The 12,461-nt window shown below is 48.4% G+C and overlaps 1 protein-coding gene across 1 annotated transcript in view; it reads right to left on the reverse strand.

Moving 5' to 3' along the window:
• CYTH1 (cytohesin 1) overlaps positions 1 to 11,850 on the reverse strand; it is a 72,367-nt gene extending 60,517 nt beyond the window's left edge. The window contains exon 1 of the mRNA XM_036910437.2: positions 11,691 to 11,850. Coding sequence (XP_036766332.1) covers positions 11,691 to 11,712 — 22 coding nt within the window. The 5' untranslated portion in view covers positions 11,713 to 11,850. The remainder of the gene's footprint in view (positions 1 to 11,690) is intronic.
• Between the last annotated feature and the right edge of the window lie 611 nt (positions 11,851 to 12,461).

A 12,461-nucleotide genomic window follows, 5' to 3' on the forward strand; every position in this document is an offset into this window, starting at 1 on the left:
AAAACCCCTGCTTAGAAGCCCAAAGCCCTCTAAGGGGAATCTGGATGGCCTAAAGCAAAACCACATCAAACAGCTGGTTATAGCTGGAGACACATTTAACACTCAGCCAGCCCTTTTACAGTCTTGGACACACATCCTCACCCCATCAATTCACACAACCAACCTGGGAAACGGAGGCAAGCATCTCTGGTTCGACCGAAGCCAGGGAGTGCAACATGTCTCAGAGGAGAGTACTGTGAGGTTGCAGATCTTCTACATCTGGGTTCCTCAAATTTAGGGGCTTTGAAAATGCGTGTGTGTATGCATTCATTCATTCCTGGATCCCAGCCTGGAGGATCCTGGCTCAGCAGATGTGGCTAGAGTGGGGCTTTTAAAAATACCTCACCCTTTCAATTCTGCAGATGAGCCAGGTATGGGGGCCACGATTCTAATCAGATTGCAAGTGTCAGACAGGTAGGTTAAACAGCCACACTGGCTTGTTCGCCTGCCTAGGACACCTGCCCTCTCCAACTACAAAAGGTATCCATCTGGGACGAGTACATGGCTATTTTACAAATTTGGATGCCTAAAAGCCAAAAAATCAGGAAATTCCACAGTTTTGTTCTGGTTTCAGTGTTTGATTCAAATCCTTACAAAGGTTATTGAGGTTTTTCTTTGCACACAGCAATGTGAGTTGACAAAACACCTATTTTTTTAATAAACAGGATGCTTTATAAGTAACCTATTTTTTCACTCAGCATCATATGGTTATCCACCATGCCTGTACAAGCAGGTATCCTTTTTAAAAGGGAACCTGATATTCTATAACAAAATACACAACAATACAGGGCACTCTCTCCTTACTGATGAATTTAGCGCTTTCCAGGTTTCCACTCTCACAGTGACACTACTGCACATGTCCTCGTTCCCATGTTCTCCGACACGTGAGCTCTCCACCTTCTGAGTCCAGTTCTAAAACTCCTGTTATCTCCAAGTGCAACTAAGTCTCACAGGGACTGTTTTCTTCAATCCTGTTGCTGCAGGCTAGAAGAGAGGTGGGTGGTGGGGTGGGGGTGGAGGGGAGGTGGTTGGGGTGGGGGGGAGAGAGAGAGAGAGAGAGAGAGAGAGAGAGTGTGTGTGTGTGTGTGTGTGTGAACCAACTGACCTCATAGATAATACAGATAACTAAAATTGCTCAAACTTCTTAGTCTATTAAAAAAAAAAATCTTCAAAACCAAAAGTGGCTGTTAACCATATGCTTTTCTCTATCAGTTGAGTTTTTACTATAAGGATGTATTATTTTTGTAATTTTTTAAAGTAGAAGTTTAAATTTCTCTTATTAGAGTGCTATATATACATACTCTATGTTATGTATTTTTTTTTTAATGGGAGATTATAGCAAGATTGGGAAAGAGAAAGAACAGTAGCACTTAGCCAAAAATTTGGTTTTGTATCCTTGAAATCTATTCAGGGTGGGAATTAAACTAAATGAAGCTTTAACATGACTCCATGAAAAATAATAGCACCTGGCCAGCTTCCTCCACAGAACGCAACGTCCACCCTAGGATGTGAGGAAAAAAAGGCAGATGTCTGGGAAATAATCACCAAATAACGTCATGCCAATATCTCCTTCTAGAATTACAAACTCTTTTTTCCTATCAAGCTCCACTGTTCAGGGATGTTTCTACTACCCGAGGTGAGGAAAAATTCTCTTTACTCTCAAAGCAAGTACAATGAGAAGCGACAACACAGCCTTGTGACCGAAGACTTTCTCTGTCCTGGTCATCTGACAACAGAAAGGCCTGTGGTGAGCAGAGACAACAGGCCCGGGTCTAAGTTGCCGCTGCTCTGCACATGGTGTCCCCGACCTCTCCCCTGCTCTCTAAAAGTACAGATGCTCAACAAAGTCTGCACTGATACTGTAATCCTCATCCACGTGGAACATTCCGTGCACAAAGGATTGAACTGCCTGTCCTCACTGGAAACATCCTAGGGACAAGAGCACCTGGTGGATGTGGTCAGCGGAATGAAAGCCCCCAAAGACGTCTACATCCTAATCCCTACATGTGGGTCTGTTAAATTACACGGCCGAGGGGATCTAAGGTTGCAGGCAGAACTGAAGTTGGCAGCCAGCTGCCCTGGAGATGGGAGAGCATCCTGGATTATCCAGGTGGCACAGTGTAATCGCGGGTCCTTCCAAGTGGAGGAGGGAGGCGGGAGAGTCAGTGTCAAGGGTCGTGCTGGGAGAAAGACTTGAGGCCAACACTGGCTCTGAGGATGGGAGGGGCTGCGCACCAAGGGAACACAGGTGGCCTCCAGACGGTGGGACAGGCGAGGAAAGATGCTCCCCTAGAGCCTCCGGAAGGAACCAGCCTTGCTGACATCCTGATTTTAGCCCAGTGAGACCCATTCCAGATCTGTGACTCCCAGAATGGTAAAATAATACATTTGTTTTGTTTGAAGCTACTAACGTTGTGAAAGTTTGTTATAGCAGCTCCAGTTATAAAACACTCCAAGTAAAGCCTCCTCTTTTGTCTATGGTGTTAAGGGCATGTCCAGAGGAGATCCCAAATCAAAGCAGCTTTCTACCAAGATACCAATTAGGTAACATGCATTTGTCAAGCACCTTAATATTCCCAAAATAAATACTGCACACTATAAATCATTGTACTATGGGTTATATTAGCCCCTCTTAAGGAAATTCCTTTGCCACACTCATCTTTCAAGAATAGAATCATATTTACTGCCTTAATGTTTCATTTAAAGATTTATATTGAGAACTGGATGCATAAAAAGCATCCCCATAACCCTGCCAGCAAGTCAGTAGTGACGAACTTCCTGATTATCACAAGTAGTTGCAGCAAGAACCAAGCCCCCACCCAAATAAACCACAAAACAACAAGAACGAAAATAGGGCTTTATATACATGTGAGATAAGAGCTAAATTCTAATTTCAACTGCAACTCACAAGCTGACAGGAGCAATTTCAATGACCAGTTTCCATATTAAAAACAGGGGAGAGGGAGTGGCTTTAACAATGCATCCAACAGACTCTGAGAGCCACAAAGCTCCGGGCCCTGTCTCAGGCCTTCGGCGCGGCATCTGGTAACAAAAGATGAAGACCCCTGCCTTCGTGGAGCTCCCGTTGCGCTGGAGAGGCCTGACCACATGTGCCGATGTAACTGGTGGCAGCGAGGGGTTGCTTAGTTAATTGGACGATTTGGGTGAGCCTCACTGGCAGAGGAGGAATTTGAGTAAAGGCTGCTAAGTGAGGGAGGAGATTAACCGTGAGATCTGGGCGAAGTGCATCCCAAGCCCAGAGAACAGAGAGAGAAAGGCCCTGCTGACTGGGGAGGGCAGAAGGCGTGGTCACCTTCCAGGGGCCAGACCTCCTGGGGAGCCTGTGCACCATGGAACACACCCAGAAGTGGGGGCTTCTTGGGGTCAGACCACAAGGTCTAGGGTGGAATCCCTACTTGCTTGGCGGGGGGAGGGTGTATTATAAATCCATAAAGTAATCTTTCAATTCCAGTCCTAGGAATCTTTTCTGAATTTCATTTCCTCCATGCTTTGTCTGGGCACACAGGAAAAACTGGAAGTCTCCGTCAAGGTTACTGAATAGGCTGAAGGTCAACCATTGGTAAGAATCACCGTGCAGAAGGGAGGAGAGCCATCCTCGAGGGGACACTGTCTGCCATGCCACACAGAGGGCCAGGAGGGCTTCGGCACTCAGAAGCTGACACCAGCTCCTAGTCAGGTCAGGGGCGGCCCTGACAGTGACGGTCCACAGGAGGTGAAAGCCAGGAGGTGTGAGAATGAGCACACACGTGTCCCAGCTCCCTGGTGTCCTGCACCACAGTCCCCTGGCAGGCACAGCTGGGCCGAGAACCCAACGACAGAAGCCAAGTTTGAAAAGTCCTTCAAGCACAGAAATAACTTGGCATTCTTGCTGGTCAGTTAGTTAGGCCCCAGAGTCTGAGTTTGAACCTTCAAAGCTGAAGTCTTGAGTCAGAATCACTGGTGACCCCACGAGAGTACTCAGCCTGACGAGGCCCTGTTCAAAAGCAGCCTCCCCTCGGACAGGAGACAGGCTGCACGCTCAGAGCCGTGGGTGGGCCGACACGGGGAGGCACTGTCACTCCCCTGAAGAAATACTCTTGCCCAGCGGGTTCTCCTGTTTCACTGTCAAATTTCTTCTTTCACTAGCCCTTTATATTCTGTCGCAAAGGGTGAAAAAGGCACAGAGTGACATGAAAAGGTCCCTGGCTGAGGCAAGTTCCAGGACAGATTTGTAAGAGGCAGGATTACTAACACTAACCTTTACCTACTCACCTGAGTTTCCCAACCACAAAATGTGTTCTGGCTCAAGGGACTCATCAAAGGCCAGGCTGAGTAACTGCTGTTGCCGCAGCACCAACCCCAGCCCACCAGAAGCCCTGGGCGAAGACACTGATCTCTACGCCATACTATCCAACAGACTGAGAAAGAACTGGCCTGTCTACATGATCCCACAAATTCCTCTGATCTTGACCCTCTGAATAACAATGGGCTTCTTCAACATAAATCTGCTTAATAACCTGCAACATAGGTTTTAACCAAAAAACTATTCAAACTATACGAAGATGGAACTCTGTACCCCAATTCCAGAAGAAAGACAGGTTTATAAAAAGTATACAAGCTATATAAAAGTGTAAGTATATTAAAGTTAAGAGAGGGGTATGAGCAATGGAACGTAAGAGTGAGCTGGCAGTACAGCAGAAGTGATCAAGACACGGGCTTTGGAGTCTGAGAAATCCACTCCACCACTGATCAGTGAGGTCGCCTCTGTGGCTGCCACCCAGCGTCCCCGTCCCCTCGATGTACGTGCGCATGCCCCTTGTTTCTCCCGCCCAGGATGACCATGAAGTGAGGGCTTGGGAAGTGTTCAGCGGGGAACTTGGCGCACAGCCAGCAGCTAACGATACAGTGACAACACTGCTCTGCGATGCTCCCATCTCCTTGGTATCACAGGTAGGGTGTTTTACTCAAAACTATTATCAGCCAAAGCACACTGAAAACTGGAATCCTCCAGGCTCCTACAGCATTTGTTTACATCCTCATCAGAGTATCTGTCTTATGGCCTTGAAATTTTTCGACTTGTCAGCGCCCTATACTGTGAGCTTCTTGAAAGTTTTCAGAGCCCCAGCATCAAGCAAATACCCTAACACAAAGAAGATGATTAAAAAAAAAAGGCTGTACAGATGGACAGCTGGAAAACAACTCAGATAGCAAGAAAGAAGGAATCAAATGTGTTTCCAAACCTGAATAACTGGGGTGATAAATAAATGGTGACAAAAGTAAAAAACTAGGAAAGTCTGAAGGGAACTAGAATGAAAGAGGCAGACCACCTTCCGACATGTGGAATTTGAGATGATGATGGAAGATCCACGTGGTAATGTCCAGCGGGCAGCTGAAAATGCAAGAATAAGCTAAAAATCAAAACAGTCATTAGGGCCACTGGAAACTGTTATTCAGCGGAACAGAACATAAGAGAAAAGTAACTTAAGCCAACTAGGTTGCAAAAACACATGCAGTCTGGCAGCTGTTCTGAATAAAAGCCCAAACAGATAAAATGAAACATGAGCCCAGTGCTGCTTAGGGCTTACAGACATCACTGCATGAACACTGTGATTCAGGACTGCTTCACGAACAGTTTTCAAAATGCACATAAGAAAGAGTCTGTTAACAGGCCCATGTATCCCCAAATTAAAAACAGAAGTCCATTACCTTCTAGCCTTGGCCTGTCTGCCCACTTTCAGACTACTTACCTGAAAGGGTCGTATGTATATTTTCCTGCAAGTCTCCCTTTCAGTTCAGTTAAATGAAAAAGGATATTTATCCTTCTCTGCCCAGCCCTTCAATGGTGGTGCACCTAAGAAGAGGTCCTTGGAGCACTCCTCAGGCAGCATGTGCCATCACGCCCGCTCTGGGTTCCACTCAGGTGCTAGTAATTTCTTCATTTCCAGTTCCAAATCCAACACCCTAAGTGGACCTCAGCACCCCAGCTCGGTATGTCCCAACCAGAACTCCTGCATCCAACTCCAGACGCTCTCCAAGCAGCCACCTGGAAGCAGAGACCTGGCCCTTATCTAAATCCTGCTTCCTTTACATGCCTTCAAGGCCATGTCCCTCCCAAACCATGGTAACCAAATCCTACCCATTTTAGGGCTCTGACCCATCCTGCAGTTAGCCCCCCTTTCTCTCACCCCTGCTGCCTTTCCTCGAGGAAAGATTTTTAAGTAGCATTAAACCAATTCCATCACTCATACCCAATATTAATAATTACCATACACATTGTAATAATACCAGATAAAGGCATGCTTCTGAAATAGAAACCTTCTTGAAGACTTAAAAAAAAAAAGTGGAATATGTGTAAAGACTCGCATAGGGAAGGTAATATTCTAACCTTTGCTAAAGGAGTCAGGCACCACAGAAGCACCTCAGGATCACAAAAGTAGAAAGACATGATGTCACACCATCCTGGATAATAAAGAGTAACAAAAATCCCCTACACAGCCTTCAACTTCTACTACATTTTTTTTAGTGCAAAGAGAGAAGCAAAACAACACCACCAGCAGTTTCAGAGGATGTGGGATTCACTTTTTGAACATTTCTAAATAATTTTCCACCCCCTCCATGCCTCTATTATTGCAACTGAAACTAAGCAACAACATCGAGAGAGACAACCAAGGAGCAGTGTGGCAATGCAACCAATGGACAGGACCAGGCCAAGTGCCCTCGCCATGAGCCCCTGTCCAAGACGTTCATCTCGCAGGGGGAGCAGGAGAGGGGTGCAGAGGCTCCAGGAACTACAGCCAGCCTCACGGCTGTCAGGTCAGAGCTTTCCAGTCTCTGCCCACTGTCCAGCATGACACACACGTTTGCCTCCAGCCTCCTCCCCCACCAAGTGACCTACATGTCTGTTGTCACCCTTGAAATGATCTGTTACAAGATCATTTTTGATTAACACATGGGACATTTAGAAAGGAGGAGGTATGAACCTTAACATCCCACACACTAAACTATTTATCATTATAACCCAGACCAATAGGAACTACTTAACTCATGATTTCTCCTCTAAAGGAAACATTTGTGTTTGGCCAGAAGACATGGGTTCAAAGATCTTCAGTCTTTAAGAGAAAATATTAAGCTAAATAGGTGACTATTACAGTTGGTCAAAATCTGATTTGAACTCCACTCAGAATACATTTTCCCCATAATTAAAATTTTGGTGAGAAAAACATAAATCATTTGATCTGATACAGGCCATAAAAGAGTTCAGTTAAGTGAATAAGGAAACCATCATCTCACATGAATAGCCAGGTCATAATATACAAATATGCAAAAGAAATTGTTTCAGTCTAGCTGGTAATCAATAGCCTTAATGAGGTGCCACTGTGTAACCACTACACTGGTTTAAAGAAAAGCTTTCAAATGCTAATCCTCACCAGTGGTGGCACATTTGCAGTGATACTGGAACGTGTACCCCCATACATCGCTAAGAACAGGGTATGGTAAATGGCTACAGATCTTTGGGAAAGCAAATTGGCACCCTGCATCAAGAGCCATAAAAATGTTTATACCTTCTGATAGGTTAATGTCACCCCTGGAAATCTACCTTAAAGACCATAAAATGTACAATTACAATAACATTATGTTCCACATTTTCTAAGAAAGCCCTGCCTTCATATAAATGTATTCTTTTCAATAAAGGAAAATCATTAAGTGAATAACTAAATTTAAGAACAATATAAGTCATCAATATCATAGAAGAACAAAGGAAATTGGTTTGGCACAGGGTCAAACATCCAGATAAGTGTTCTTGTTTCTGTTTGGGATGGAGAACTGAAGACAAAAACCCAAGCTCACTGAATATTAACTTTTGCCACATGGGACCTGGTTCAATCTATTATTCTCTCACAGCTGCTAACGGCTTCTTCTGGGAACCAGGCCCCCCACTTGTTCTGGAGGCACAAAGATACAACTTATCTGCCCTGAAGGTGGTGGGCTCCCCACTCGCTGTCGTCCCCGTCGCAGCATGCGATGCCTGCCACTACTCACACCTCATGTTACCATAGCAGGCAGGCCCTGGTTAAGGTCAACAGCTCCTCTTTTGCACAGACGCTTATTTCTAAAAGGCCACCTGTCCCTCCTGTTGCAGAGTAAGGATAAGTCAGAAGCTAATGAAAAGCAGGAGGAGAATCTGTGTTTGAGAAGTAAAGGCCATGAGTGGCACTGATCTTAAGAACTCATGCTCACAAATCTATCTTGTCACAGCTGTGATACAAAATCGTCAACACTAACATTCCCCTTGTTACTACTAGATGACCCTGCCTGTCTCTACCTTACAACCTGCCCTGAGAGACGGAGAGAGGCCAGAAACACAGCAGCAGCCTCTGGAGCAGCAATTCCTGGCATCAGAAGTGTCTGAGAACCACAAGACAGCTAAGGACCCTCCAAAAAACTCAAGTTCCTAAAAACTTCCAGACACATTTTCAGGGAGAAACCAAGGCCAAGTAAGAGGCAGCGTGAGGGTTAAAAATGTCTGCTTAAGTTCAGAAGTCCCTGAGAGGAATAGTCACTGAGTCTTTTCTTAGGCAAAGTATTCTATGACGGTAAAAAATACCTCTTCCTTTTGCTAATGTGAAGTCTAGGAAGTCCAGTGACCTAATAAAGTGCTGTGACCCTAAAAAAAAAACTCCCAATTATTTCACAGTGTTTAGAAAGAAACAGGAGGGATAAAGACCAACGAGTTACAAGTAATGGGGACATCTTTCTGAAAATGCCAACTAAGGTTTTAGAAAACCATTCATTCCACATTTTTCAAAGAAAAGTCATCTTTAAAATGACTTAATTTCCACACACACAGGTCTTCATAGTAGAGTGTATCCCACCACCTATGTCGTTTGAGCCACACTGTCTCTGTCTACTGATGTAAGACCCTCCAAACAGACAATTCAGTATTACAGGGACTGTCTACAGGAGGAAGGACTTCTGAGTGCAGAGGTGCAGTCATTGACTGGATCCACACACAACACCAAAGAGGACGCAGTGGAGAAAGGCCTGCGTTGGTTTTTAAAATTTCTTCAATTCAACAGGGAAACTCTAAGACCCCTTCTCTTTCTTCAGCATATTGTACATGAGCTATGGCCCAAAAGCTTTTTATACCAAAGTGGTAGCTATAAAGTCATAACCCGTTTCTCCAAAGACACAATGTTAAAAACAGTGGTGGTGTCCTAGGCTGACTCATGAGAAACTACTGAGGTTCTGAGGGAACCAACCTCTTGACACTGCATTTTCTGTACTTCATGAGTCTATAGAACACATTTCCTTGGAAATGTGGACTCTGAATAGATGAGAGGCTCTTATCTCTCAAGGTAAAAACAGGCAAGGGAAGCGCACAATTCTGGAGATTAAGGCAAACCTTAAATATTGGGAATCTTATTCTTTGAATTATGATGTTAAGCTATTAGGTACTTTCTGTGTGGTAAACCCTATGGATGGGAAATCTTTAATTCATCCTTTTTAGTTCCTGCAAATTACAAATAAGATCATTTGTTAAAATTGTATAAAAAGGAAGAATAAACTTCTTCCTCATCTTTATGTGTTGTTAGCAGAATAATGGCCCCCAAAGATGTCCATGTCCTAATCCTCAGGACCTATGGATGTTACCCTACCAGGCGGAAGGGGGGTTATCAGTGCAGAATTAAGATTGCTGATTCTTACGTTGGATTATTCAGGTGGGTCCAATGTAATCACAAAGGTCCTAATAAGAAGAGGCAGAGGTCAGAGAGAAATGAGGAGATGCTACCTGCTGGCTTTGATGCCTGGAAGGTGGCCGCCAACCAAGGAATACAGGTGGCCTCCAGAAGCTGGAAAAGCCAAGGAAATGGATATTCCCCTAGAACCTCCAGAAAGGAATGCAGCCCTGCAAACACCTTCATTTTAGCCCAGTGAGACCGAATTTGTACTTCTAACCTCCAGAACTGTTAAGATAATAAATTTATGTTGTTTTGAGCTTCCAAGTTTGTTTTAATCTGTCTAACAGCGGCCACAGGAAACAAGTTAACACCCTGCTTCCATTACCCCCTTTCAAGTACAAATTCATGTCATGCCTGGTGGCAAAGCAATCATTGTATTAAAAAGCAACCAGACCAGCAGCTTCCTGCCTCGCCTGGAGGGTAAGAACACTAGGAAAGGACAAGAAGAAAGTTCAGCACACTAGGATGTGCCAGAAACTACCAGGCAAGGGAAGGGAGAGAACACAGCAGAGGCCAAGCTGAGGAGGCTTTTCTTCTGGGCAGAGACAGGTCTGGAGGAGTGGAAACATCCTTTGGGAACAGCCACGGGCTGATTTTTTTTCCCCAATCACAAAAGAAAAGCACACACGGCTTTTACATGGAAGCTAATTAGAGGACACCTGATGGGCACCCAGTCCTACGGTACTCTGGGCGTCAGGCGGCCAGCGGTCTTGGGAGCAGTTGCACATTCCTCTGACGGTGGCTCAGGGTCAAGATGCGCGTCGTTAACCCACCTCCCTGCCAGTCAGCAGTTCCTCTCCTGACTTGTAGATAAACAGAAAACCGTGCAACCTGCGTTAGTCAATAAACCAGGGCTTGGTTCCATTTCACCACATAAACGCTTTAAATCGCGCCGTATCTGCACTCTACCAAAACCACAAAAGTTCACCACTGGTTCTATTTGCCATTCTTTCTTAAATTCCTTATGAATAAAATGTTAATAAAGCATTTCAAATGACCTTCTGCAACCCCTGCAATTTCAAGCCATTTGAGGGAGGAATCCCCTCTCTGACGGCCAACAGTTCCTTGGATAAGGGTCGCAGAATTTAGAAACTTAGTTTTTGCCAAGTTGGGGCTGCTTGTGGGGTGATTACTGGTGCGGCGTCTCTGCACAGACCAGAATGTGAACTCGGCTTTCCTCCTGCACCTTCGGGCTTCGCAGCAGGCGTTTAGGATCGGCGGCAGGTTCACCACGTCGCCGCGGTCAGCAGGGACCAGCAGGGACCAGCCGGGGCCCGGGCACCAGGGGGCCGGACAGCGCCCTACGGCACCGGTAACCCAGCCCAGGAGCGACCCGGGCGAAGCCCATCCGTTTCGGGGTCGTTTGCTGTTCTCTCGTTTTCGTTTCTGAACAAAGACACGAACCGGGGCACACAACTTGCGAATACCAAGAAGGGCCGGAAACTACGGGGCTGACCGTCAAGCTCGGGGAGCGCGAACGTTCGCGGGGCACAGTCGGGCCTGCGCACCGTCAGCGTCCGGCGACCGCGCCCCGGTGACCCACATCCCGGGACCCGGCGACCTCGGCCTTGCGACCCCCGGCCCCCGGCCCGGAGAACCCCGGCACCCCTCAGCCCTCGGCATTCCCACCCCGGTAACCCCTGCCCTGCGACCCCGGGCCTCGCCCCGAAGACCCCCGGCGTCCCTCGGCGCCTCTCAGCCTCTAGTCCCCGGCGACCCCCGGCGTCCCTCGGCGCCCCTCAGCCCTCGGCCTCCAGGCCCCGGTGACCCCCGCCTGCGGAGACCCCTGCCCGGTCCGGCCGCCCTGGGCTCGCTTCCCGCACCACTGTCCCCGGGAAACCTGAGCCTCCAGAGGAGGCGCCGGGCCGGAAAACGGAGGGGGCGTCCGGCAGGGCCGCGGGCCGCACTGACCGTAGCTGTCGTCCTCCTCCATGGTGCCGTGCCGGGTTCCGCGCCAGGGTCCCCGCTTGCCCTCGCGTCCCGCCGCGCCGTCCTGCTAGCCTCGGTCCGGCTTGGAGCCCCGCCCCCGGCCCGCGCCCGCTGCCGTCCCCTCTCTCCCGCCGGGCGCCCCGCCTGCCACCGCCCGGCCCCCTCCTGCGCACGCGCCCCAGGCCCCGCCCCCAGACGCCAGGCCCCGCCCTGCCGCCCACCCGCACACACAGCCCGGCACGTGGCCACCTCCCGGCAAGCGCCTGCGCAAGGGCCCCCTCCTGGCTACGCCCCATGGCCGGAGGCCCCGCCTCACCGCCCACGCGCGCGCTCAGCCTCGGCACGCGGCTTACTCCGGCACGCGCCTGCGCAAGCGCGCCCCGGGGCCCCGCCCACCGTCCGCTCGCGCCCACGTACCCACCCCTGCCCAGGCGCCCAGCTGAGGCCCCGCCCTCCTCCCCGCCCACGGCCCGCGGCCCCGGGCAGGTTTGCTTTGGGCGGAGTGGCGCAGACCCTCGCGGTCGCGCTCCTGATCGGCCCACATGCCGCGCCCGGCCGCCCGCGACAGCCCAAAGTCGTGTCCCGCAGCTGGAGAGCTGGTGGTCCTCGCTGACGCCAACCTTTAAAGTCAGGCCCTCCCCAGCTTGCCAGGGAGGGCCCGGTCTTACGGCAGAGCAGAGCGTTTGGATTCATTTATTTCCGTGTCTGAATCTTAACACAATAAATGTTATGAGTTCACTGCCTTTATACTTC

This window comes from Manis pentadactyla, chromosome 4 (genome assembly GCF_030020395.1).
Source record: "Manis pentadactyla isolate mManPen7 chromosome 4, mManPen7.hap1, whole genome shotgun sequence".
Lineage (NCBI taxonomy): Eukaryota > Metazoa > Chordata > Mammalia > Pholidota > Manidae > Manis > Manis pentadactyla.